At 48.7% G+C, this 26,488-nt stretch overlaps 1 protein-coding gene and 1 pseudogene across 1 annotated transcript; one reads left to right on the top strand and one right to left on the bottom strand.

Annotated features, from left to right (window-relative positions):
• Nucleotides 1-1,098: 1,098 nt before the first annotated feature.
• On the top strand, nt 1,099-21,222 carry LOC149339775 (rhomboid-related protein 4-like; annotated as a pseudogene).
• LOC149339776 (uncharacterized) lies at nt 5,634-8,744 on the bottom strand. The gene has a single exon (XM_089548434.1). It carries the CDS (start codon nt 8,457-8,459, stop codon nt 6,480-6,482), a length of 1,980 nt encoding a protein of 659 aa, XP_089404560.1. The 5' UTR covers nt 8,460-8,744; the 3' UTR covers nt 5,634-6,479.
• Nucleotides 21,223-26,488: the final 5,266 nt, after the last annotated feature.

Below are 26,488 nucleotides of genomic sequence, written 5' to 3' on the forward strand. Positions count from 1 at the left end.
ACTGCTCTTTGAAGTTTTTCTCTGGAAAGAAGTGAAAGCTACCTAAAGAAGAGCTGAGAAAAACACGAGTTTTAATTCGCGTATACCGCAGTCATATAATACTGTCACTAAGTGCCGTTAGGTCGTAAGAGGAAGGGCAGAAGTGCACACGGCAGGCACACTGAGCAAACCCTCGCTCGAGCAGAGGAAGACGAGGAAGCGCCGTCAGTAAATGGCCAACAGTGCGGCGGTATTCTTTACATGTAAGCTAGGGCAAGTGTACGCCATACATGATGAAATTAGTTTTGAAAATGAAATTACACTACTGATTACTCTCCTTAAAATCACGCGAATGGAAATAAATTACATTACCAATTACTGCTTGAAAAATGCAATGACATTACATCACTTACGAAAAGTAATACAGTAAGGATGCTAGGATGCTTTGATCTAGCAGCAGGCTGGCACATGACCCCACTCAGCCGTTCTTCATCAATTCTCCCTACCTGAATATCGTGCTCTGAGCCTTCACTGTGGTGCTTATCTGTCCTTTTTTTACGTCAACTGGGCGCGCACAGCACATTCCATTCTAGCCCCCCTCCCTCCTCCCTCAATATCCCATCCTAACTTGGAAACCTAGGAGGCTGCCCTTCTGGCTCGCAGGCGGCAGATCAGCTCGGGCTGGTTCGCCGAGCACGAGCAGCAGCTTATGCTGATGGAGCCGAAACTGAAGGTCTCACGCTCTATTCTATACTCCATGGTAGCGTGCGTTGCCCTCTTTAAGTTGAGATGATTCACGGTTAGCTGCAGCTGAGCTCTAAAGAATAACTTCTAATTATGCCATCAAGCTATCGACAGCCACTAGGCAACTGGATATGGAAAGAGATATCAATTTACGTTTCGCAAATAATTAATACCGTGATGCAGCTAGCTGGCTTGGATATGCACCAGAAGAGTGCATAATAAGCAATCAAGAAATACACTGATGGAAGAAGAAGAGATCGAGGTGCCACACCGGGCCGTTCTGCTAAACTCCGCTTAGGGCATACGAACAACGGCTCGTTTCATCCCCTGGCAGGCCAGCACAGTGAGCATCGCTAGGAACACGCGAGCTACGCCATGTCTGATTGGTATGAGTGGTTCCTGGTCATGGACAAGTACCTGGCTAGCAATCTGAGGACGAGCACCGACTGGCTTGGCTTCACCGCCATCAGTCTGGTCATAAAGGGATGCCTCCTCGGATTTCCGCGGGGCCCATCAGAGACAGCCCTGACACCAGTGGCGACGCTCCTTTCCGCGATGATCCTCATACCTCGCACCGACGTGTTGCCAGCATCCTGGCAAGCTGCGCTGCACGGTCCTTGCCTTAGCGCCGGCTTGGTGCTAAAAGAGTAAGTGTTGATCCTTGCGCCTCATCAGACTAATTTGTAGACATCTTGTCCAGCAACAACGGCATAGCACGCCATAAACGTCCTCATTTCTTCCATGCTTGTGATACTAAATTCAAGCAATTTCATCTTTCTCCGGGATTTTTTTCTAAAAATTGCCCCTAAAAGAAAAATACTGCGTTCACGACTTAGCACTGTGTTTTAAGATTTATCATAGTAATGGGGGAAATTTTTGCTGCTTAAGTCATTAAAGATTGGCTGGATAACTGATTGCTGCTGATTTATATATGCAGAAATTTATATGAAATGTTTAATAAAAGTCACGATTCTGAACAATTATTTTATTGATGAAAATATATTTCTCAACAGCGACATTAGAGGTACTCTACAATTTAGAATATGAAATTTGCTGCCTGTTACATACGGTACAGCTTCAACCATTTTACATTGACTTTAAAAACATCTTTCACCGTACGCCATGAATATCTATAGTCAATGCGGAAAAATTATTCGTTCTTTTTGCAAAACCATAATATAGTCGATGGGGACGAATCTGCCCAGTGCTCTCGATAACATGTCCGCCAGCTCCATCTGTTTTTCAGGAACAAACAGCAAGTTGTAATCATACTTCCGAAGTCTTAAGAAAAAAAACGTTGCACCCTGGGCGGCATATCGGCATTAGCTTTCTTGGCAATATCAGTAAGTGGCCTGTGGTTGCTTTCAAGTAGCAGCAACCGACCATTAAAAAGCGAGAGAAATTCCCACAGCCAAATACAAGAGCAAGAGACTCTTTTTCTATATGGGAATACCGTTGCTCTGTATCTGTCACAGCTGTAGACGCGTAAGCCACTGGCTTCCAGCCGTCCTAATAAATCTGTCGGAGAGCGGATCCAATACCGCTCTGGGAGGTATCTGACGTGCTTTTGTTTGCCTGAATGGATCAAAAACTTTAAGTAGCGGTTTCCCGCTTATTGATCTGCATATGGCTCTCCACTCTTTATCACGATTATGTGTCCAGTCAAATACTGCGTCCTGCCTGATAATAGATTGCAAAAGAGCGGTTTTCTAGGCTAGCGATGGCAAGTATTTGCGTGAAGTAATTAACCACGCACAGCAACCTCTGAACTGCCAGCTTGTTATCGAGCCTTGGCATCTGCACTAGACTGGCTACTAAGGCCGGATTTGGGCTGATTCCTTTGTCGCTGATGATATCGCCCAGAAATACTATCTCTTGCACGCCCAACTGGCATTTTCGTGCATTGAACGTCAAGCCTGCTGACTGCGCTGCTTTCAGCGCACTACGTAGCCGTTGGTCATGCTACGCCTTACCAGTTGCACAAACAGCACGTCGTTCACGTACAAGCGTATTCCTGGCAGGCCATAAAAGATCTCGTTTAGTGCCTTCTGGAATACTTCGCTAGCCGATGCAATGCGGAACGGCAGACAGAGGAAACGATTGTGATCGAAGGGTGTTGCAAACGTGCATACTTTTGATGAAGGCTAGGTAGGTAGGTAGGAAAGACTTTTATTGCTCTAGAAAGGTGCTAGTAGCAGACGAGAAAGAAGAGGTCCATCTTCCTTCTTCTCACAGGGTCGGTGCCCCTATTCCAGAGTGCCGCTGAGCTTCGCTGCTCGTTGGGCGTGCTGGATCAGATCTTGTTGGCAACCCAGATCGCCGCTGGAGAGCCGGCTCTCCCACTGTTCTGCACTCGGGTCTTTGCGAAAGTTGTCGTTTTTACTGCATTCCCACGTGATGTGGTACAACGATGGTTTGCTGCCACACCACGGGCAAGTGTCCCGATATTGCGTCGGGTAAATCTTGCTAAGGATATGCAGGTTTGGGAATGTTCCTGTCTGCAATCTTCGCCAATACACTGCCTCTAGTTGATTTAGATCAGGATGAGGCGGCGGATAGCGGATCCGTACCCCCTTATAGTAGTTCAGAATGTCTGAGTACGTAGGGCTGACGCGGTCGGGTAGATCGTCCGATTGGGAGGAAGCTCGGCTCGTATACCCTCGAGCTACCTCGTCGGCGCGTTCGTTCCCCGCTATGTCGGTGTGTCCTGGCACCCAGTAAATGCTATGTGTGACTTTTGGTGGGGTCGCGCTCTGGAGGAGCCGGAGCGCGGCGCGACCTATGCGGCCGTTCATGTAGTTACGGCACGCTTCTCTGGAATCTGTAAGGATGGTAAGGGACATGTTGCTTCGATAACCGGCTACCGCCGCTAGAGCTACGGCCAGCTCCTCCCCTTCGGTTACCGTGCAATCCCTCACTGAGGCGCTAGCTAATTCCTTTAAGTTCGAATCAATAACTACCGCCACTGTGCTGTTATGTGAGCTTCCTGTATACGGAGCCGCGTCCGTGTATACCGTTGTGGATTTTGTAGCTAGATTTTGTTGTACATACCTCGCCCGGGCTGCCCTACGGGCCGCATGCAAGTTGGGGTCCATGTTCCGGGGAAGGGAGCGAACCTTTAGCGTCTGGCGAATTGCGTCCGGTATGCTCGCAGTACGATTCTCGAATTCCGCAGTTCGGCCTAGCCCCAGTCGCCTAAGGAGCGAGCGCCCCGTAGGAGTCTGCTGGAGCCTAGCTAACTGCGTGACCAGTTGGGCTTCTTTGATCTCTTCGAAGGTGTTGTGAATTCCAAGAGCCAGTAGTTTTTCGTTGGAGGTGTTCATTGGTAGATGCAGGGCTGTCTTGTAAGCTTTGCGGAGTATGGTATCTGCACTATCCACTTCTCCTTTGTTGAGGTTGAAGTACGGGAGGGCGTAACCCACGCGACTGACCACCAGGCTCTGAACCAGGCGCAGGGTATCCCCCTCTCGCATGCCGCTCCGCTTGTGCGACACGCGCGTGATCATTCTGGCGACCTGAGTGGTCGATTGCTTGAGAAGGCCGAGCGTATGGCCGCATCGCTGGTTGCTCTGCAGCCACATTCCCAAGACTCGTATCTTGTCTCGTTCGGGAATTAGCTGTCCTTCGAGGGAGACATTTAGGGACCCTTCCTTGTGTTTCCCTTTGTGGACTCGCAGGAGTTCTGATTTTTCGGTGGAGCAGGCGAGGCCTCGTGCACTGACATATTCTTCCACGCAGGTAGCCGCTGCTTGCAGTCGTTCTTCTTTCTGGCCGAGCGACCCAGTGGTAACCCAGACCGTGACGTCGTCAGCGTATATTGCGTGCTGTATGCCTTCGATCTTCTCGAGTTGTCTCGCGAGGCCGATCATGGCCACGTTGAAAAGTAGTGGCGAGATGACGGACCCTTGAGGTGTGCCTTTGTTGGGGGTCGAAAATTTAGCGCTGCGAAGGTCTCCGAGCCCAACCGTTGCAGTGCGGTTGGAGAGAAAGGCCTTCACGTAGCTGTGAATCTTCTCGCCGCAGTGGAGGTTGTCAAGTCCTTCCATTACAGCCGTGTGGCTAACGTTGTCAAAGGCTCCTTTGATGTCGAGGGCCATAACCACGTTCTCGCCTATGCTCGGGACGTTGGTGAGGACTTCCTCTTTGAGTTGTAAGAGGACGTCCTGGGTGGAGAGGTGGGCTCGGAAGCCGAACATACTGTGGGGGTACAGGTCTTCGTCTTCCATGTAGCTTTGGAGCCTCCGAGTAACGACTCGCTCGTAGAGCTTGCCTAGGCAGGAGGTGAGTGAGATAGGTCGGAGATTTTCGATCTGGAGTTTCTTACCCGGTTTGGGGATCATTACGACCTCTGCATGCTTCCACTCTTCAAGAACCGTTCCTGCGGCCCAGTGCCCGTTGAGGAAGGTGGTCAGTTGGTCGACCGCCTCGTCGCAGAGGTTGCGTATGAGTGCGTTCTGGATCTTGTCTGCTCCCGGCGCAGTGTTGCGCGTGCATGCCTTTATGGCAGCGAACACTTCTTCCCTGGTGATTGGCCTGTCTAAGTGGGTGTTCGGTTTCCCCAGGTGTGGTTTCGCGTATGCCGCAGGCAAGGCCGTGCCGTAGCATTTCTCTTTGGCCTTATCTAGCAGTTCCTCTTCCGTACCCTCGAAGGTGTGGACGAGTCTGCGGATAGCTTTCCCGCTTTCGGCCCTGGTTTGGGTAGGGTCGAGGAGGGTCTTGAGTATACGCCACGTTTTCGCCGTGCTGAGGGTGCCGTCCAGCGAGCTACTGAACTGCTGCCAGCTCTGCCTGGCCAGTTGGGTCGCGTACTCCTCCGCCATCTTGGTGACTTCTGAGATCTTGAGCTTGAGCTTCCTGTTAAAGCGCTGCTTCTTCCAGCGCTTTTGAGTCCTCGACGTACCTCCCATAGCCTGATGAGCCGAGGGTCCACCTCTGGTGTTTGCTCGGTGCGATCCACTTCCTGAGTGTACCGCTTCTGGATGTCTTTAAGTTGTTGGCACCAATCATCTATGGAAGTAATCCCCCCTTCCAGGTCCGCGCAAGCCTTGCGGAAAGCCGGCCAGTTGGTGATCTTGGCTGTGCCGAGCTTGCGCTTGATGTTGGTGGCTGCTATCGTGGTCTTCAGGATATAGTGGTCACTGCCTAGGTTCTCCAGCAGATTCTCCCACGTTGCGTGCTTCACTCCCCTGACAAACGTTAAGTCCGGACACGTATCCGGGCAGATCGAAGTGCCAAGGCGCGTGGGTGGAAGTTCGTCTGTTAAGAGGGTACATTGGATCGCTTCCGCCGCGTCCTCGACCTGTATACCTTTGTGATTATTAGTGGGGTATCCCCATTGCTGTCCGCGAGCGTTGAAGTCGCCTACAATGAGCAACGAGTTGCTTTTCGCAAGTTTGCTGGCCCCTAGAAAGAGTGTATCAAAATTCGCGTCCCGCTGGCGAGGCGGGCTATAGAGGTTTACGATAAAGACACTCTTTTCCTTACGCTTCTTTTTGGGAATAATTTCCGTCACTAAGTGTTCAATTTTGGTGTTGGGAATTGGGTCATGGGCTATGGCTACCAACTTTTTGCTGACCAAGGTTGCCGTGCGTCCGCTATCGTAGCACGTATATCCCCTGAGTGACGGTGTCGTGTTAGTTTCCTGTAAAGCTATTATATCGGGTGTGGAGCCTTGCGTATGTAAAAACTGCATTAGGAGTCCCTGCTTTTGGCGGTACCCCCTGCAGTTCCATTGCCAGATTTCTAGTGGAGTTTGTTTAGCCATGGTTTTGGGCATTGTTCTGATTGGAGCCTTCAGTTCCGAAACGGCGCTCGTGTATGAGCCTGTCCCGGGCCTCGTTTGTTATTCGTTGCGTATTTTGACTTTTGACGTGGTTGCGGAAACTTTGGTCCTGCAACGCAACTTTTTGCTGTAGTAATGTGATGTTCTGTTCTGACAGGTTGAGTTGGACCTGCATGGCATCTAATCTTGCATGAGTTTGGCGGAACTGTCCTTCGGTGCGAATCATGAAATCATCCATGCGCTGCATGAAAGCTCTTAATTCTTCGGGGTTCACTGTTAAGGGGGTTGGAGATCGTTGCACTTCGGCCGCCGGGGTCGGGGGCCGCGGTACGTGCCCTGTTCTCTGAGCCTGCATCTCTTTAATGAGGTCATCGATTTTTTTTCGGAGATGTGCGTTCTCCTCTCTTAGTGCTTTAATTTCTTTCGAGTTACGCGTAATATTATCTTGATCCGAGTGCGGAATCAGTGGGTTTGGAGAGCCCGCTCCCCAGCTCACCTTGACGCCGCCCTTCTTCTGTTGTTTCTGCGGCGGTTGCTGCTGCTGCTGCTTCGGCTTGGCCGTTGACCGGTTGAGCGGCGGGAAAGAGTCATCCCTGGATCGGCTCTGGCTGCGATCTCGCACGGTGCTAGGGCCTCGGCTCGAGGAGCGGCCATGGTCCCGCTCCGAGCTAAGCCACCTGGGTCGGCGCTCTCGACTCAGGTGCGGGTTCCGCTGCTGCTGCTGCGGTTGTTGCTGCTGCGGCAGTTGTTGTTGTTGCTGCTGCTGCTGCTGCGGCTGCTGCTGCTGCTGCTGCTGCCATTGTTGTTTCCGGGACTGCCGGCCGCCGGTCGTGCTGCCCCGGAGCTCGTCAGTAGTCTTCAGGCGTCGACGACACTCCCTGGTGACGTGGTCGCCTTCGCACACCATGCATTTGGCCTTGCACGGGTGGCCTTCTGGTGGGTCGTGTGTGCCGCACGTCCTGCAGAGCTTGGTGTTCGGCGTTGGACAGACGTCCGAACGATGGCCTTGCTCTCCGCACACGTAGCAGATCTGCCTCGTAGGACGATACGGGTAGGTCTTGAATTCTCCGGAGCGGTAGATGACCCACTGCGGGATACACGGGCCGTCGAACGTGATGAGCGCCGTTTCCGACTTGCCCAGCATTCTCGCTTCCAGGATCTTCACTCCTTGGGATCGAAGCCGCAGCCTCGATTTCAGTAGAGCCGGTGATTGCCCCGGCATGACGCCGTGGATTACCGCACGCTTCAGGTCGTCCGGTAGGGCTGGATAGGTGTTGCTCGCATAGGTCTGGTCATTGATCGTGAGCTTTTCGATCTTCCTGAGCACGTCGCCGATGTCCAGGTCGGGCGTGCTCGCAATCATGATGTTCGATCCGGGCCGGAGTCTCATGATGAAGTCTTCTTCCTTGATCTTTCCTCCGCTGGCCGCGACGAGTGCTTGCGTTGCCTGGTCGACACGGATTTCACTGATTTTTAGGCCTCCCTTGGGGCGATAAATGATCTTGATATCATCCTTCGGTAGCGGCGGCGGACGTGGCCTTATCTGCCGCTGCGCTCCCGCCAGATGTGGTTTTAATGTAAAGCGCGGCACGCCACTCGCTTGCGTCTCTGCTCCGCCAGCTGCGGCTGTCGGCGCTATCTTGTTTGCTTCTTCCCGGGGATCGCCTGGCCCCTTCGAGCCTTTCCTCGAGCCTTTCCTTTTTAGGCGCCGTTTGTAAGAAACAAGCTCCCAACGATCCATGTCTTCGTCTTGCAGTGAGTCGATGTCGGCCCCGTCGTCCCGCTGCGGTGGCGAGGTCTCCATGGCCTCGGTCACTGCGTCCCCGAGTCCGGGGCTCGCATTGACCGGCGACGCGGCAGGAGATTCGTCCGTACCTTCAATATTCGCCGAACCTTGGGCCGAGGTCCGGGTAGGTTCATTCATGATAGGGTCATCAGCGTCCCGGGGTTCCATGCTGGCCGATGTCTAGACACGCAAGCACCGCACGGGGCCGCCCCGGGAGCGCGCTAGGCCTACGCTAGGCTCAGCGCTCCCGGCCGCAGGTGGCCACTCAAAAGTCCGATAAAAGTCCAAAAAATGGGCCTACCGGCTCAAGAGTGGTGTCGCCGTGGTCCAGGTGACGTTATCCGTCGATGTAGCCGAAAAGTTTCGGTGGCCCACGTGAAAATTCGGACGGAATCTTCGAAAAGACACGGAGCCGATGTGGAGTGCGTCCGTCCACATGCGAACGCCCGCGTTCGTCCTGATGAAGGCTAATCCAGCGCAACCTGATGGAAGCCGGCGTTGTCGTCGAGACGAGAGAAAAACTTCGCGCCTGTAAATTGAGCCTCAATCTTTTCTCGGCGGGGCATTTGATAATAATCCCTCTTTAGGGATGCATTTATCCTTCTCGGGTCCATGCAAACCCGTATGTAAGGGATCGTTAGTGTACGCGGGGCTATCGGAACGCGGCTGGGAGCGCTCAAAGCGAAGGGTCTCCTTCCTTTGAACGCGGCCGCTCGCGAACGCACCGGGAAGTATGGGTGTCCACCCGCCCCGCGGAACCGATTCGCGCACGTTCTGGCACGAATGTATATTTGTGTATTGTTTTTATTTTAGTTTGTGGCGAAGAGAATGTTCGACTGCGCACATGCTGGCACGACAGTGCGTTTCTGTTTGTGGAAAGGGCGTTTTGCCCTACGGAAGCCTGAGGGCTGGCCATGCCCTTTAAGAACCAATCAGGCTAAGAGCACAACATGATTGGAATCAACGAAATGTGGGCCGGGCCTTTAGGGCTTTAAAACCGGGCCCCAGAGCTGGAAGCGGGGGTTCTGGGCTAAGGTGAGATGCAACGCATCTTCGGCGACGCCGAGTAGGGGCCTCCCCTAGTATTAGCCAGATCTACCTTTTTGTTGTTTGGTTTGTCCTTTTTGCTGCTTAATGTGTCTAGTGCCTTAACTTGTATCTATTGTAAATACTGTACATAAAATTTGAAGTGTTCGCCTTACCCCTGCGTCTCAACTGAACACAAGACCGTCTCTGACGGGCACCCCTGGTGCGAAGAGCTTCAGTCTTCCAGTTGGAACAAACCGTCTCTGGCGGGGCACCGCTGGTGCAATAAGGAAGACGAAAGAACCTGTGAAAATTTACTGGCGCAGTCGACAGGATCCTGCGGCCATCGGAAGACGGCGCAGGAAGAAGATTGAACGCAGGGAGAAAGGCGACGGTCAGGCAACAGCAGCGTTCGAGAAAGGACCTGCGGAGAGACGGCGGCAAGGACGCAAGGACCACGGCAGCGGACGAGCGACGCGGGACTGCGTCCGGTCAAGGAAGGCAGAGCGTCGAGAACTCGACGGTCACCGGCGGGTCGCAGCAAGTGACAACGTGCACAGGACCAGCGGCGTGCGACAGCTCATCGCAGCGTGCGGTGAAAGTGGAGGTGGACTCCGACGCCAAGGAGCTGGCAATGCGGATCGACGCATCGAAACCGTGAGTTTCCTTGGTCGCATTGTTCACGTCCCTGTGTTCGAGCTGGTAGGACAGCTGAGGGGTACGGAAGGCGGTATGGAGAGTTATCCAAGCCGGCCCTCACTCGATGTGAGGTACCAGGTTGAGTTAGCGAAGGCGCGCTTAGCAGACCTTCAGGCTCAACTGGCGAAAGTGAATGGCGGAAAGGCGGTGCTTCGCGAGGAAGAACCTCAGGATGTAAAGTATGTCTTTAAGGTTATAGAAGCAAGACGCCAGCAGGTAGAGCTCGAGATCTCTAAGATCAGGGAGAGTAGAAGAGCCAGTCAATCAGCCGCGGAGAACTGCTCCGAGTCCCGAGAGATGAGGCCGCCTGTGCTGGAAGACAAAGACTTATGCTGCTCAAGCACAGGTGGAGGAAAGAGCAGTCAGGTCGCTGTAGGTAATCAGCCGATATGCGCGGACGCCCCTTTGTTGGGAAATGCCGCAGAGAGCGAAAACGAGATTTCTGAAGGGATCACAGCTTCGCCACTGCGGGCGGCTAGCAAAGAAAAAGAGCAGCACAATTCTGATGGTCTAGGGCCAGTCGAGACCAAATTGTCCGAAACAAAGCAGGACAGCGGTGGAATTCCTGTAGGCTCTATGACTAAGATTGTGACCTCTGACGCGGAGCTAGTAACAGCCAGTGAAAATCTGGCGTTGCCGCAACCGCACACTGTGTCGGGTATGGAGCATGAAGTGCCCCGTAGCGTTTCTGGTGGCAAGAGCCCTTCATCCGAGGCAAAGAGCGGAGGTGGGCCTGTTGGGCCGACCGGGCAGAACGCCGCGCAGTTGTTGAACGCACCCGGTGTGTGCCCGACCAGGTCAGTTGAGGACCCGGAAATGAGTGGCGACTTGCCGCAAGGCAAGCCCGGGTCAAGTGACTGTCAGGGAGCTCATGGAGCCTCGGAGTCAGACTATGCCACGGGGCCAGCGGGCGCTGATCAAGCACGGAGCGGCGGTTTCAAAGTTTGCTCGTGCAGTAAAGGTGCAGATGGCCCCGGGCGAGGTGGAGTGGCAGGAGGCAGGGTCGTGGCTTTCACGCTGAAAGTTGACGCGAGGAACAGTATGTTCCGTGCTAGAGGTCGGCATATCAAGTGTAGCAAGACTGACTGTACTGCTATATTTGGACGGGCCAGGGGCTATGCTCTTTACGCACCACGCGTGTCGTACTGGTGCGCCGGAGAGAGAGTGCTCTCAAGTGCGTCGCATGGTCAGAGATTTTCACCTAGCGATGACCAGGACGTTTTTGATCCTGGAGGGCACCGTCTTTTCAGTTCACGCCCCGTTGTGGGGCCAGCCTAATGAGTGAGTTACCGTTTAGGCGTTAATTGTGTTACTGACAACACGTGGTGGCTCGAAACGCACACAGGGACGCTCGGTGCGACTAAGGAGGCTCACGTGGCCACTTACGGACGTCGTGCGAGTGCTACTGAACGCTCAAGTTGCGAGTGTCTGTGTGTGTGTGTGTGTGTGTGTGTGTGTGTGTGTGTGTGTGTGTGTGTGTGTGTGTGTGTGTGTGTGTGTGTGTGTGTGTGTGTGTGTGTGTGTGTGTGTGTGTGTGTGTGTGTGTGTGTGTGTGTGTGTGTGTGTGTGTGTGTGTGTGTGTGTGTGTGTGTGTGTGTGTGTGTGTGTGCTCGTTCGCAAGCAGGACGAGGGTGTCCACTTGGAGGTGGTGAACTGGGTGCAACGCACCAACTTGGACGCTGTGTTACGGCGCACGGCAGGCATGCCACTGTGTGTATTTTAGTGTGCAATTTGCCTATGTTTTCTTGGTGCCTTAAGCATTTTCCTTAATGTTGTGTTGTCGCCCATGTGCATTATTTTGCTTTTGGTTTTGTTTGTGCCAGTGTTAGTGTATCCGCGGTATGTCACCCACAGGGTGGTTTTGTGACCCGTACCGATCCCTTTGTTATAATTCTAAAAGTGGCATTTGAGCCCTTTGTAGAATCTTGGGAAGGGCGTGTAAGGGATCGTTAGTGTACGCGGGGCTATCGGAACGCGGCTGGGAGCGCTCAAAGCGAAGCGTCTCCTTCCTTTGAACGCGGCCGCTCGCGAACGCACCGGGAAGTACGGGTGTCCACCCGCCCCGCGGAACCGATTCGCGCACGTTCTGGCACGAATGTATATTTGTGTATTGTTTTTATTTTAGTTTGTGGCGAAGAGAATGTTCGACTGCGCACATGCTGGCACGACAGTGCGTTTGTGTTTGTGCAAAGGGCGTTTTGCCCTACGGAAGCCTGTGGGCTGGCCATGCCCTTGAAGAACCAATCAGGCTAAGAGCACAACATGATTGGAATCAACGAAATGTGGGCCGGGCCTTTAGGGCTTTAAAACCGGGCCCCGGAGCTGGAAGCGGGGGTTCTGGGCTAAGGTGAGATGCAACGCATCTTCGGCAACGCCGAGTAGGGGCCTCCCCTAGTATTAGCCAGATCCACCTTTTTGTTGTTTGGTTTGTCCTTTTTGCTGCTTAATGTGTCTAGTGCCTTAACTTGTATCTATTGTAAATACTGTACATAAAATTTGAAGTGTTCGCCTTACCCCTGCGTCTCAACTGAACACAAGACCGTCTCTGACGGGCACCCCTGGTGCGAAGAGCTTCAGTCTTCCAGTTGGAACAAACCGTCTCTGGCGGGGCACCGCTGGTGCAGTAAGGAAGACGAAAGAACCTGTGAAAATTTACTCCGTAGTTTGCAATCTTTCTTCCGAACAATAACCAGGGGGCTTACTCAATCCATTGGCTCGCTGACTTTTTGAGTGATGTGCTCTCGCTTCATACGCGTCAGCTCGTCCCGAAGTTTGGTTTGGTTTGGTTTATGGGGTTTAACGTCCCAAAGCGACTGAGGCTATGAGAGACGCCGTAGTGAAGGGCTCCGGAAATTTCGACCACCTGGGGTTCTCTAACGTGTACTGACATCGCACAGTACACGGGCCTCTAGAATTTCGGCGTGGTTGTTGCAGTGCCAACGGAACCCTTCGCGCAGGCTCTACAGTTGGGAGATTCTTATTGCAGCACTATTTTGTATTGGCGGTTGATGTGTCCCGTTCCTTGAAAGAGCTGAGGGAATCCCTCAAAGACGTCCCCGCTTGCCGCCGCGGTGCCAACTTCTCGATGAAGTAGCTCAAGGCGTTCGCTCGCATCCAGTCCCAAGATATCCTTGTTATCCTTTACCACGAAGAAGTCGGTGCAGATATTTCTGTCGCCGATAAAGACAGGTACCGAGACTAAGCTGCAATGCTTAATGATGCCACCGTTGTATGAGCGCAGAGTTGCCATGCTGGATTTCAGGGGCCCGACGTTCAGTTTTTGGTACACTGAGAGGGAATTAGGTTCGCTTGAGATCCTATGTCTACCTTCATCGAGACTTCTCTTTTGCCGATTGTTGCTTTGACGAGCCAATCACGGTCCGTGCCGACGGCGCCGATCGAGACGTCTAGAACGTCGATGTTGTCCTCGGGCTGTATTTCCGTGACTCGGGTCCGTGATCTGCAACATATGGCGAAGTGGTTTGGTCCGTTGCAAATACGACAAACTTTGCCGAGCGCTGGGCACCGTCGAGGTGCATGTGATCTTCCACGCCGGGAACACGAGTTCCGCCGAGTTCCACGCCGGGAACACGAGGGAACGAGTTCCACTAGTAGTTTATTGCATCGTATATAGAGCCCTGTTGGACGAGAGGTTAGTGTTAGCATGAAAGAGAACATCGGCACATGTGCACTCGGAAGCAAAGATAAATGCACCCACAAGAAGATATGATACAAGTGCACTTTTTTTCATGCTTAAAAGTTTGTCCCCAACTACGCAGCGTTACAAAACCTAACTACCTATAGTATGTTCATGTCCTTGCATTTTACGTTCATAAATTATTTTATACTCACTATCTGTACAATATAAAGAACAGCGTTGTTTTCCACACTTTTGCATTTCTGTATAAAGATACTTTTATGCACTATTTCACTGTTTAAATCATAGCTTTGTTGTAGTAGCATTTGTTGATTTTTCGTGACATGCTGACCAGTTCAACGTTCGTGTTAATACTAGGCCACTATCTTGTTAACCCAAATATGCCCTCCTGCCACGAGTAAATAAATAATAAATAAATAAATAAATAACAAAATTTAGCATCTGCATTGCATGTTTACGGTTTTCTTTGCACTGCAAGCAAATTAAGCTCTATATTCGATGACGCAGTTCCCCCGGCGGCACTGCCTCAGCGTTTTCCGACTCCCTGTGCTGGTCGGATAAATAACAGGTTGGAGGTTCAGAGATTTCGTTAGGTGTCTTATGCAGCAATGAAACCCCAACATCATTCTGTCCAGGCTCCTGGCGTCCAGTGCGAAACAGTTCGATGAGTCAAGCAACTGTTTTAAAATAGCCTAAATAGTAAAAGCTATGTGCGTGTTGCTGGTCAATGCTTATAATTTACGCACATATACATTTTGATCCTTATTCATTAAAGTTTAAACCGTATTCTTATTAACTACTTCCTTTAACATGCAGCCTCATGTGGCGATGGCATTTAACTTTTCTCCCAGGTCACGCTTGGTTGAAAGGTGTAGCAGAGCTGTGAACAGCAAACACTGATGCGCGAAATCAGTATCTGGGGAAATATCTGCAATGTGGCCTGATTGTGACCGATGTAAAAGACACTTTAAGAGTTGTATACGATCAACAGGAAATAATGCAGGGGCTTCCCATGCTCGAAGTGTGAAGTAGTGCCTGAAATAGGGTTTCTTTGTGGGGGTGTAACTAAGAAAATTTTTGTTGACTACGCGTAACGTGATATATTCATGCTAGATCTGCCTAGCGCCTAAAATCCTCCAGAAAAGATACAGATCATGAAAGGATACAGTCCAAAAGAGTGCACAACTAACTCTGTTCATTTTAATTCCACCGGAGCTAGATAGTTCATTAAATGTGGTTTTCAAATTCCTGCCCCAGTGCATCTACAGAGAATAATACAGAGAAGAGCTGTCAGGTTTATTTTTAATAAATAAGCAAGGTCTGACTCCCCGACCACTTTAATGGAGATTAATGAAATTGAACTACTTGAACATCGGCGAAGAAAGCTTAGGTTAGAATTTATTTCTCTCTTATTACATAACAAACTTGGTTTGGATCCCTCATCATAATTAACGCCGGCACCAACCGGACTAACTCGCCAACACCATCCCAGTCCTCTAACCCCTATATTCGCTAGAACATACACTTACAAGTTTTCGTTTTTTCGACGCACAATAACTGATTGGATATCAGCTAGTTAAACCATTGTCCCATGAGTTTTAACCAATTTTTATTATAATGTGTTTTTCTTTTCTGAAATGTTGCGTTTTTTTGTCTCTTGATTGACTTGTTCGCCCACCCTGCTTGGACTCAGTGTCCGCAGTATTTTGTAAACAAAATAAATAAATAAAATAAAAATCTTAGGAGCTTAATAATAATACAAGACAAGCGATTACATTGAAGTTTAAAGTGCTTTTGAAGTTTTGAAACTTCTGACTTCCTTAATTTTTCATGGTCGGCAAAACAAAAGAAATTCCGGAAATGTTTACTAGTGTAGAATCAGTGTGGAAACACGCATTTTTCCTAAGTAGAATGCAACGAAGAGAGAGCAGTGCAGCGGGACGGAGCGCTCAAGCTAGGCGAATAATAGACAATGCGAACGGACAACCCGAACAGACAACGGACAATTTTTCACGAGGTTGGTACCCATCGAATCTGTGCCGACACGCTAATAAAATAGCATATATTGGCGCTTGCCGCTAATGAGCTCCCTTATTTAAAAAAAAAAAAACGCACATGATACCACGTACTACTGATACTCTTTCATACCACGTACTATAGTCGACTGGAATAATCTACCATCACACATCGCTTCTGAAAGGGATCTTAACAAGTTTCAGGACCTTCTGACCCAAATGTCTGTTTAGCTTTACTAATTGATTGTACCACATGCCGCATTAAGCTGTTTTGTTATTTTGTTTTGTTCCTGCGGTTATGCCTCTAAAACACTATCTGTTCTTTTTTTCGTGTAAATTACGATGTATACTACAGGTTTTTGTTTGTTTTTTATTTTGCTTTCTACTTGCGCTTTCTGTATTTATGTATTGCACCTTGGCGCTTGCTCATTATTGTTTTGCGTTGTGTGTCATTGCTCCCCCCTAAGTAATACCCTAGATTGAGGGCCTTTAGGGGTTTATTGAATAAATAAATAAATAAAAAATAATGGAACGCATAACCAACAATTCTTTATAAACGTATTTTTTGAATGGAAAAGGGTTTATGAACAGAATTTTTTATAAACTGTAGATTTAATTATAACAAAATCAGTCTATAGGCAGTAACGCTTTCGCTATCGTCAAAAGCGCTCTCCGTTGGTTTTCTACGGTCATCTTAAGTGCTCGAGGCGAGCGATTGAAATACTTTACAAGAAATATCTTGCTACCCTGCGGCAGAATGGACCATTACCTTCATTGTTTTGCATAACAGTACCTTACAGTTTTCCAACATACAAAATGTTTATCTAAAGATCTTGGACATGCCCTTCGATTAAGCTTGTTGGAACAAGCGGATTCTGCTTTCCCACGGGTGGAAATGCATTCTCCGGTGTTTTTCCTGCCTTACACGATCTTTCGCGCCACCCAGGGGCAACTGGAAGCTCCTTTTCCTGTCACCACTCCATACGCAAAGCTTTATGCACGCCACATACGTTGTCTGTTCCCTCCTCTGTCTGGGCTGTCGCTTCGAGAGGCACCTGGGCTCGGTGCGCTTCGCTCTTCACGTACTGCTGCTCACCGTTGCCACTGGGCTGCTCTACTGCGCGACAGCCGCCTTGCTGGCATCGGCCTCTTTGGGCGTGTTCGACGTTGACGGCGTGTTTCCCTTCGAGATGGGGTACAAGTGCTTCACTGGCCCCACCGCCGTGCTGCTTGCAATGAAGGTGAGAACTGTCGTACGAACGAAGTCGTAAGAGTGATTCACAGTGAATAGCGTGCAGCATACGCGGAGCAATGATATATGCTGGCCTCGCCCGCCCTTGGCGCACCGGCGGGTGTAGGTTGTTGGAACATTTTTGACTCTTCATGTTTTTGAACACTGCCTCTACGGGTTAGACTCGAAGTTTTCTGACCTTCACTCTGACGCCTCTTTTCGATCAAACGGTGTTTTACTCTGTACTTTGCTTTCGCCATCGTAGCAGGTTTCAAGAGCATAGGACGAGCTCTATACTTCTCATGTACTTTTGAGGCTCACTTAAGGGCAGCTGTTGCGACAACTACAACTCAACGCTCATCTGTATTTCTTCATTTATCCGCCATTCTGTCTTTCTTTCTCTGATAAAAATGCGTTTGTAGGAAATGATTACACTTAGCTTTTTTTTTTTCGAAACCTTAAATTTTTGCTGTTTCGACAAAATAAGCCTCTCCTAGAAGAGCCCACTGCACGGATTAAAATACAGTATAATTCAGAACCATGTGTGCTTCTCAATACAGGTGAACAACAATCCGCCTTCGGTTTCTTCATTCTTTAATTGGGCCAAAATGAACAAAAACAAGACTTTTTGAGACATTCGATGTGAAGATAAAAGCGCTTAAATAATTTATTTTATTCGCAGAACCCACATACACTATATTTTGAAACGTGTAGTAGCCATGCAGTCAATGACAGCGTCAATTGTACGCTTGTTTCCTTAACAGTTTCTATTGTGGGCTCTTTTGTGGTTTGTTCATCAAAGCCAAGTACAGCCATGTACAGTCGATCATGGTCCACATCACGCAACCGTAGAATGATCTCGGTAATGCCTTGTGGTTTCACTTAGTATAAGAAGTCTGCGTTTGAAATTATTGTTCTGGGTTGTGATTTACAGAGTAGAAGCTGCTGAGACTTTCATGAGTCAAGCTTGCGATTAAAAATGTCTATTAAAAAAAAAACAGACGAAATCGTTTCTAAAATATCATATTTTATTTACCAAGTTCGCTTGCTTTAAGAACGAAGAAAGACAAGTGCATTTTCTCCGAAGAGCAAGCACGAATAGAGTAGAACGTGTAAAAATATACTTTTCTTACTTTCTTAAGTTTTATCCATGAAAAAAAACGTTCTTTTTTTGTACCACCCGTCTGCATAGTTCACAGATAGGCTTGTCTTGTGCGGTGAGTATTCAGAGCGTGAAACTTGTATATCAGATGTGAGAGCAGCGCAAATTAACTACAAAGAACCGTTCTTGATATCTGTGTCTTTAGTTCTCCCAGAATCAGCTTAACCAAGTGCAGTTTACTACTTACTTCGCTCTCACATGCAGCCATCAGTTTAGCTTCCAGTTCACTGTGTACAGATTTGGTGGAGTCTTTATGGGGCATGTTAACTGTTTTTTTGTTTTTTGTTGTTGTTTTTTTGCTGACAGGGGCTCGTTCCACCACATGCATTGGTTGTCTCGTAGCCACTAATACCGACGTTAGACAGGACTAGCACTTTCCCGCTAAATTTCCTTGTGTTGCGGCTGTGTTATTTTGCGTATGGTCTGCTGTATTAACGGTTATATTGCATTTATGAAGCGTAGTAATGTGCACATACCCGGATAATCAGTGAAGATATTTCTATGAAGGCAGATAACTGCGCAAGTTGGCAAGCATTCACTATAACACAAACGCTACAGACACAAAGAGGGAACGCAGAGCTTACTCTCAAATGAAGGGTTTATTAAGAAGCTTCAATATATGCACACACCTCACCAACCAGAGCCCTCACGTGCCAAGCTATGCGCGGGAAACTGCTACCTTGCATTCGTTATCCGTGTATATAAAATAAAAGGATCGCTCCCTCTCACTTCCTGAAAGGCTAATCGATGGATCGCTAACAAAAGAAGTCCCGTATTTCGATATGAAACACGCTTCCACTATCTCCCATGTTAGTCTTTTAGGTGACGGAACAGAACGCTCGGTCTCGAAACTAACAGAGAGCATTCCTTTTTTTTTTGTTACTTCAGTTTAGACAGTGACTCACCAAATTGCTTGAAGTATCACCCCTATCAAGGCCATTCGCATGTTCAATAAGCCGCACATTCAGACATTGTCCATTCTGTCCTACATATCTCCGACTGCATTACAAAGGAACGCTGCATATAACTCCTACCTTACAATCAACGTATGGTGAAACGTGCTTGACATCACAACCTCCTCTTCTGGCTGAGCTTTCTGTCCCGCCACCAAGATCGACGAACACGGGAGGCAGTGTAAGTGTTTTTCATATCGAAGTACGGCAATTCTTTTGTCATGGAATGAGAGATGAGAATGAGATAGATTTTTTAGATACACAAATGACGAATCCATGGCAAGAATTTCCCGCGCACAGGTTGGCACGTGAGTGCTCTGGGTTGGTGGGGTGTGTATATATATTAAAGCATCTTAACGCACCTTTTAGTTGCGACTAATCGCTGTGTTCGCCCTTTGTGTCTGTATTTGCTGCACTTGTGCTATTCGCAGATAATTCACTCTTCAATGTTCTCATTTAATATTTGTCTTCTGCAGCTACCAAGAAAGCATTACACTCAGTGGTAAAAATTGAAGATACTGCAGCGGTTGTATAAGAGTTCTTCCAGTAGTCTTGTACTACTGCATTCTCAAGGTTCATTGCCGTTTTTTTCAGACGCCTGAGTAAATTAGATGTTGCTCACATTTTTTTTTTTCAGCGCGGAGTATTCTTGTAGTATGTGTTCGTGTAGTGCGGGGCTGTACCATGGTGGCAGTATATTCTGTCTTGGGGCTAAATCGGGAGGCGTATTAAGCATTAACATTTTTCAGCAAATTTTAGGAGCAAATTCCTGAAAGATCGGAGTTTATTGCTCCTGAATGGGCACATTGCGGCGATGGGTAGCAGAGATGCTTATGTAGGAACTGTGTTTAAAGGCACGCTGAGATGGTAATTGGGAGATGTGCATTCTAAAGAAGGCATTAGATGGTGCGCGATGGCCCGCGATGACTGCGCGGTTCAATGAGTAACATGCAGGAATAATCTGCATTCGCGGTCGTTAGAAAACCAAAACTTGATATCTTGAATTTTAAACAACTATGTGCATTTAAGAAGATACCTGCCTGTCCTAATCTATTCCGCCATGTCTTTCGTGTTTTCCTTCCTTTTGGCATTGGTTTTTTATTAGCACTGTCTACGCGAAATTACTATCCTTCCTTCACACCGCTAGGCTATGCGTGAGGGATTTTTATGCTTAGCATTTTGTCTAAGCGTATGCCACGAGTGAATCGTAAATCAGTGGTTTGATCATGAATGCCGAAGAAGTTTGCTTTAGTAAGTTCTATGAGCATATGCCCCGTCACATTTCTTGGTGATATGGTGATATTTTAACAGAAGGTGCAAACTCTATGGGCTCTCTCAATACTGGCGTATCCAGGATTGAGGCATGACCTGTCTTAGACCCTTCAAAACGAATCCGGCGCCAAATTCAGGCAGCAATTTTGCATAATTTTCTGTCTAATAAAATAACTCCTTTTTTTCTTTAAGGCAACTGAAAAGATTAACTTGCTTCTCGGGAGTTTGTTTGGCTTTCAGTTCGTTCGTGATCTCTGCACTGGGTCGTCATTAACAATGAAGATGCGGTGCACATTCATGCGGTGCATATTCAGAATATTCATATCATGAATATTCTTTTTCCACAAATGTATCATCTAAGCGCATTCTGTTCTCGTTTGTTTGGCAGCTTTTACGTCATGCACGCATCCTGCGGCCATAGCAGGCTGAGCGAATATTTAAGGCCGCCGATGAACTTCATACACTCATTTCCAGTGAAACTGTATTCATATTCGTAGTGCTGTGAGCACATGTAACACCAGGACGATGAATACAAAAGGCCTTCAATAAAACGTACTGTAACGTCGAAGTCGGGTCCATCCTTCCTTAATCCGCAGAATTTCTGCTCACAGTGCCACTCAGCATTGTAAATCTGTGCAGTGTAGCACTCTTTGACAGACGTACCTATTCGGTCTTCATCCTTCGTGACAGGTTTCACTCGCCAAGTACACAGACGCCCTGGACGACGATGAACCGAACGCTCCCATCACCTACCCGTTCTTGTGGTTCCTCCTGCCATGTCCGGTTCTCGTTGGCGCAGCAACGGAAGCCGGCACTTTGCAGCTACTCATGCCATTTATGTGGGCGCACGGGCACTTGGCCGGCATCGCTGTGGGAATGGCTTTCTTCCTCTTGCCCTGAGTGCTGCGCAATTGAGCGTTGTCGGCACTCGTGGAGTTGCTACCTGGCTGCCAGGGGATAGCCGTTCCTATGGCATCAAGCCCTAAATGCATTTGGAATTATAGCCTTAATCTCTAAGACAAAAATTCAAGAGAAATGTTGGAAACAAAATTTACATTATCGCATTACGTTAAAATAAATTTTCGCATTCTGAGTGATCTTCAATGAAAATATCAAACGCCACATTAAATGGAAGCAAGATGCCTTAATTCTGCAGTGGACTGTATTTTGTAACGGAAGAATTCTGTGTAGCGGTCACTGCAGACATAAGTTGTATTATACCATAGGAGGGCAGTGGTGGAGAGAGAGCGCAGGAAGCCTCAGTACAAAGCAGCCGCCTCCGCTCTTACCACCGCCGCCACCCGGCCACCGGCTCACACTGATTGTTTAATTTGGCCGTTGCCTAGTTTTGCAAATTTTTTTACTAGTACTGTCGCGTTCTATAAAAACTGAGCTGCAGGCTAAAGAAGATTATAGCCATTCGGGGATAGAAAGCCAAGTCTTTTTATCGTGCAAACATGGCCATAATATTCGGCAGCTTTGTTATTTTATACGGAATTGTCACAGGTCGCCCACTCACACTAGACATTGATAACTCGTGGGATCAAGATGCCTTGCTAATTCCAGGTGTAAGATAGGTACTGGGATGTAAAGGTACTGGGTGACGGCGGTCCGTAGACAATGGGGTCTAGCACCGAGAGCACACACAATAGCGATGGCAATGCCGCTCAACACTGCGGTCAGAAGTTCGTCGTCGTCTTCGCCTGAATAGGAACTACTTCGTCGTTACAACTGCCCCCCGAGGAGGAGAGGAGCCATCCTGGCGACTTACGACGTAGGTAAGCTGGCCGGCTTAAGGCGCTGGACGTGAACAGTCTCGCGTCCTCGCCGGCGATGATCAGCAGACGGCATCAGTGGTTCCACCACGTAATTAACAGGCGAGGGGCGTTCCACAACTCGGGAGGGGCCGTTAAACTTGGCAGGAAGTTTCGAGGAGAGGCCCGGAGTACTGGATGGAATCCAGAGCCACCCAAGGCTACCAGAGAAAAGTGCGGGGACGTGTGATGGCTGTCGTGGCGGGATTATCAACGGTATTGGGTCTCAGTTGTGAGGGAATGGGCGATTTGGCTGCACCCTTCTCCGTGTCGTGCAGCTTGCGAAATAGTAGTGTAATCAGATGCGTCAGTCTGGTATGAGAGAATGGTATCGAGTGGAGCAGAAGGATGTCGGCCGTAAAGAAGATAAAACGGGGAGAAGCCGGTAGTCGACTGCGTTGCGGTGTTGTAGGCGTACGTCACATACGGAAGGACGAGATCCCAATCTGAGTGGCCTGATGAGACGTATATAGAGAGCATATCGCCGAGGGTACGGTTAAATCTTTCTGTAAGGCCGTTAGTTTGCGGATGATAGGCGGTGCTGTTTCGGTGAATGATGTTGCACTTGCGAAGCAAAGCTTTGACAACGTCCGATAAGGAAACGCGTCCTCTGTCACCCAGCAGTTCGCGAGGTGCGCCGTGGCGAAGAATGAATCGTCGCAAAATGAAGGAGGCTACGTCAGACGCTGAGGCGAATGGAAGGGCGGCGATTTCTGCATACCTCGTCAAGTGGTCAACGGCGACGATAGCCCAGCGGTTACCGGCTGCAGTGTAGGGAAGAGGTCCATGTAAATCAATGCCTATGCGGTCGAAGGGGCGCGGTGGGCAAGGTAACGGCTGCAACTCGCCTGCAGAACGGTGAGGAAGGGGCTTGCGACGTTGGTAGGGCAGGCATGAGCGGATGTACTTGAGGATGAAGTTATACATTCTGCGCCAGTAGTAACGCTTCCGGATCCGATTGTATGTTTTGAGGACTCCTGCGCGTCCGCATTGTGGGTCAGCGTGGAAGTAATCAGACTTGCGAGCGGAGGTGGCGAGGAACAACTAATGACCACTTGCGACAATATGTGCTGTAGTTGTGGCGGTAAAGGAGATTGTCACGAATGGCGAAGTGAGAAGCTTGGCGTCGGAGAGCGTATGATGGAGAAGCCGCCGTAGGGTTAGAGAGGAAATCAAGCAGAGATGCAATCAAAGGGTCCATGCGCTGTGCAGAAGACATGTTGCTGATGTGAAGCAACGGAGGAGAGTCTTTGAATGTTGAGAGGCTGGCGAGCTCAACCGGAAGGGGGCAGGGAGAAAGGGCGTCCTCATCTTGGTGCTTGCGTCCGGTGCGGTAAACTACTCGGGCGTCGTATTCCTGCATACTAACAGCCCATCTTGCGCGGAGGCCTGAGGGGTCTTTCAGGGAGGATAACCAGCAAAGACCATGGTGGTCCGTCACGACGTCAAAGGTACGACCACAGAGATAGGGCGGATTTTGGTAAGAGCCCAAATGATAGCCAAACTGTCTTTTTCCTTTACTAAGTAATTGGACTCTGCCTTCGTCAGGGTGCGGCTTGCATAGGCGACAACGTACTCAGCAAAGCCAGGTTTGCGTTACGCGAGTACAGCTTCGAGACCAACACTACTGGCGTCGGTGTGGACCTCGGTAGGGGCCGTCGGGTCGAAATGACGCAGGATGGGTTGTGCGGTGAGGATGCGGCGTACAAAACGCGTTGTCGCATGCGGGTGACCACTGTGAAAAGTCGGAGCTGCTGAATAGGAGTTGTGTTAACGGAGCGGCAATCGATGCAAAGTTTCGAATAAACCGACGAAAGTAGGAACGCAGGCCAAGGAAGCTCCGCAGTTCTTTGACAGATGTAGGCTTGGAAAAAGCAGCGACAGCACTAAGTTTGGCTGGGTCTGGAGAAACGTCTTCCTTGGAGACAATGTGCCCTAAGATAGTTTACGAGCGGCGAAACGGCATTTCTTTAAGTTTAGCTTTAGCGCAAGCGCCGTGTCATAACTGAAAAAAAAAAAAAATTGGTGAGTGCGAGCCTTCCATAAATTGTCTACTGCTGCCAGTACAGCTGAAATTGGCATTATGTCTTCAGAAGTTAATTTTTTATTGTATCTTCTGTCCGCCATTCTGGGATTCTGGATAAAATTTACATCTTCCTTCCAGGCTAAGATTGAAAATGCTTCATAAACACTCTGCGTTGCCTTCGAGCTATCTGTGCAATAATCTTATTGGTTTGATCTCGGTGTACGGCGCGCCATATTGAGTAGGAGTAGGAGTACCGTATCCTTTGGGATACGGTGGCGGACCGAGGGGAGGGGAATATCTTCGCGAGGTGCCCAAAGCGAACCTGTTTGAAAGCTTTCCAATGAGTAATCGTTGCTGACGCTTATCTTGTGTTCATCATAAGATCGTGATTCATTACTCTTTAGCCACTACCAGAGCATTGCCATTAGCAGCAGAAAACGGTCATACGGCAGTGATTGATATGTACTATGAATTAAATGATAAAATTTGTAGAGATCATCGCCGCTATACATCCGCAATACATGCCCGGAAAATAGTTCTTGCTTGTTTTGTCATGATGCACTAATCAGAGTTAGAACGGATAATTCGAAAATGCACGCGGCGCTCACTCCTCTCTGCAATGCTTGCGCTTTAACGGAGGCTTGCTTACTGCCATTCTGGTAGAAATAGAATTGGTATAGTCTTCTTGGCACGGGTATATTTGGCAGACTTGTTGTCATTGTGCGTGACCGCATGAAAAGGGGCCTGCTGCCCTTTCTTTTGTGTGCGGTAACCAGCAGGTTGTGCAACTCGCGCATTATATAAATTGATCCAGAAAGCGTGATTTTATGTTTCTGAAAGAAATCCAAATTCGCTAGCAGCACTCAACCGATCATAATTATATTTGCACGCATCTCCTTGTTACAGCTGTATATTTGTCGCAGTACAACCCGAATCAGTGGTAAAATATTTAGGCCTTTTTTGGACCAACACTTAATCTGGGATTACCGTGTGATGCACTTGCGAAGAAGATTATGAATTAAGGTGGCTTTAATTTCTTATTTTCGTGGCATATTTTCTTTTAATTTAAGAATTTCAATATAGAAAGTCTATTCTGCGCTATGGAACAAGTTTATACGGCACATGCTCAAAATACAACATACGAACAATGATTACTCTCATCAAAAGAATACTAAATAGTATCACTTATGGCACTGACCTACACGCGGCCTCTAAAAAGAAAGCTACTCTTAACTAGGCATATTGAAGGTGCGCGAAATGTTTCCGTTTTCACTGGTTACGCGCCAATATTTCGCAAGTGATTTCAGAGCACTTGTACAAAAAAAGTCACTCTCAGAAAAAGAAAGATATTTGAGGCGAAGAGTTTTAAAAATAAGGTAAAAAAATACTAAAAGCTATGAAGTCAATTCGGTATTTAACGCTCGTAATGACGATCAGTTCAATAATAAAAAAAAGAACAATGGTGAGAAACTCAAGGTGGTGGCGCTTAGCAACAATGTAACAATGACATTTGTGTACAGCTTCGCATGTCTGAGCAGTTTAACTTTAGTAGTTTTGTGTCTGATTTCCTTTTCTATTTTGTCATCTATTACTGACCTTTAACCTTTTGGACTCAATTTTCGTTTTGTTTTGTTGGGCAGGACTGGATCGTGCTATCTGATCACTGCCCTTAGTAAACTTTTTATTTTGTAACTACGTTTTATCGGCCCCTGTCAGGCCATCCAACAAGCGCTACGTGTTTAGGCTGACCAGCAGATATGTGTACAAGAACCTCGAATAAACTGCATTCTGTTGTTGCTCTTGTTATAAGTTCGGCATCTCTGCAGATATTTTTTACAGCACCCGAAATTCAGCTACCGTTGCTTAATCTGCTCCCGTATTAGTTCTTACATCCGCAGGTGTAAAAATTCGTGTTTCCACTAGCTTCCTTCTTCTAGTCATTGAAGATACACTTCAAAGCAAAGCACGCTCCCCACATGTCAACAAGCCGGCGCCAATTGCGGAGCAATGTGGATGACGAGGGGGTCGTCAGGTAAAAGCTGCAGCAGCTTCGCCGCGCGGCTGGCCGAGATTTCCGTGGTTCGGCGCAAACTTGCTTACTGTGTGCATTTTCTCCGCAGCTTGTGTGCTTGAGGTGCTAGATAGCAATTCCGGCGGCCGGAAACAGAGTCTGTTAGGGCACTTGTTATTGCAATAAAAGCAATACTGCTTCAAGCGTCCTTGTTAAGGCAGGCTTCCTTGGCCCACTACCCGAGAGCGCCTCTCGTGCCCGAGCGCCATCTTCGGCAGAAAAAAACAAACAAACTGAATGGGTGACACGACAGAAAGGCGGGAGCGGCTA

The sequence above is a fragment of the Amblyomma mixtum genome, chromosome 6 (genome assembly GCF_055824585.1).
Source record: "Amblyomma mixtum isolate Tamu chromosome 6, ASM5582458v1, whole genome shotgun sequence".
NCBI lineage: Eukaryota > Metazoa > Arthropoda > Arachnida > Ixodida > Ixodidae > Amblyomma > Amblyomma mixtum.

Coding starts and splice junctions, on each gene's coding strand:
- LOC149339776 (XM_089548434.1), bottom strand. CDS start 8,459: ATGGAACCCCGGGACGCTGATGACCCTATCATGAATGAACCTACCCGG.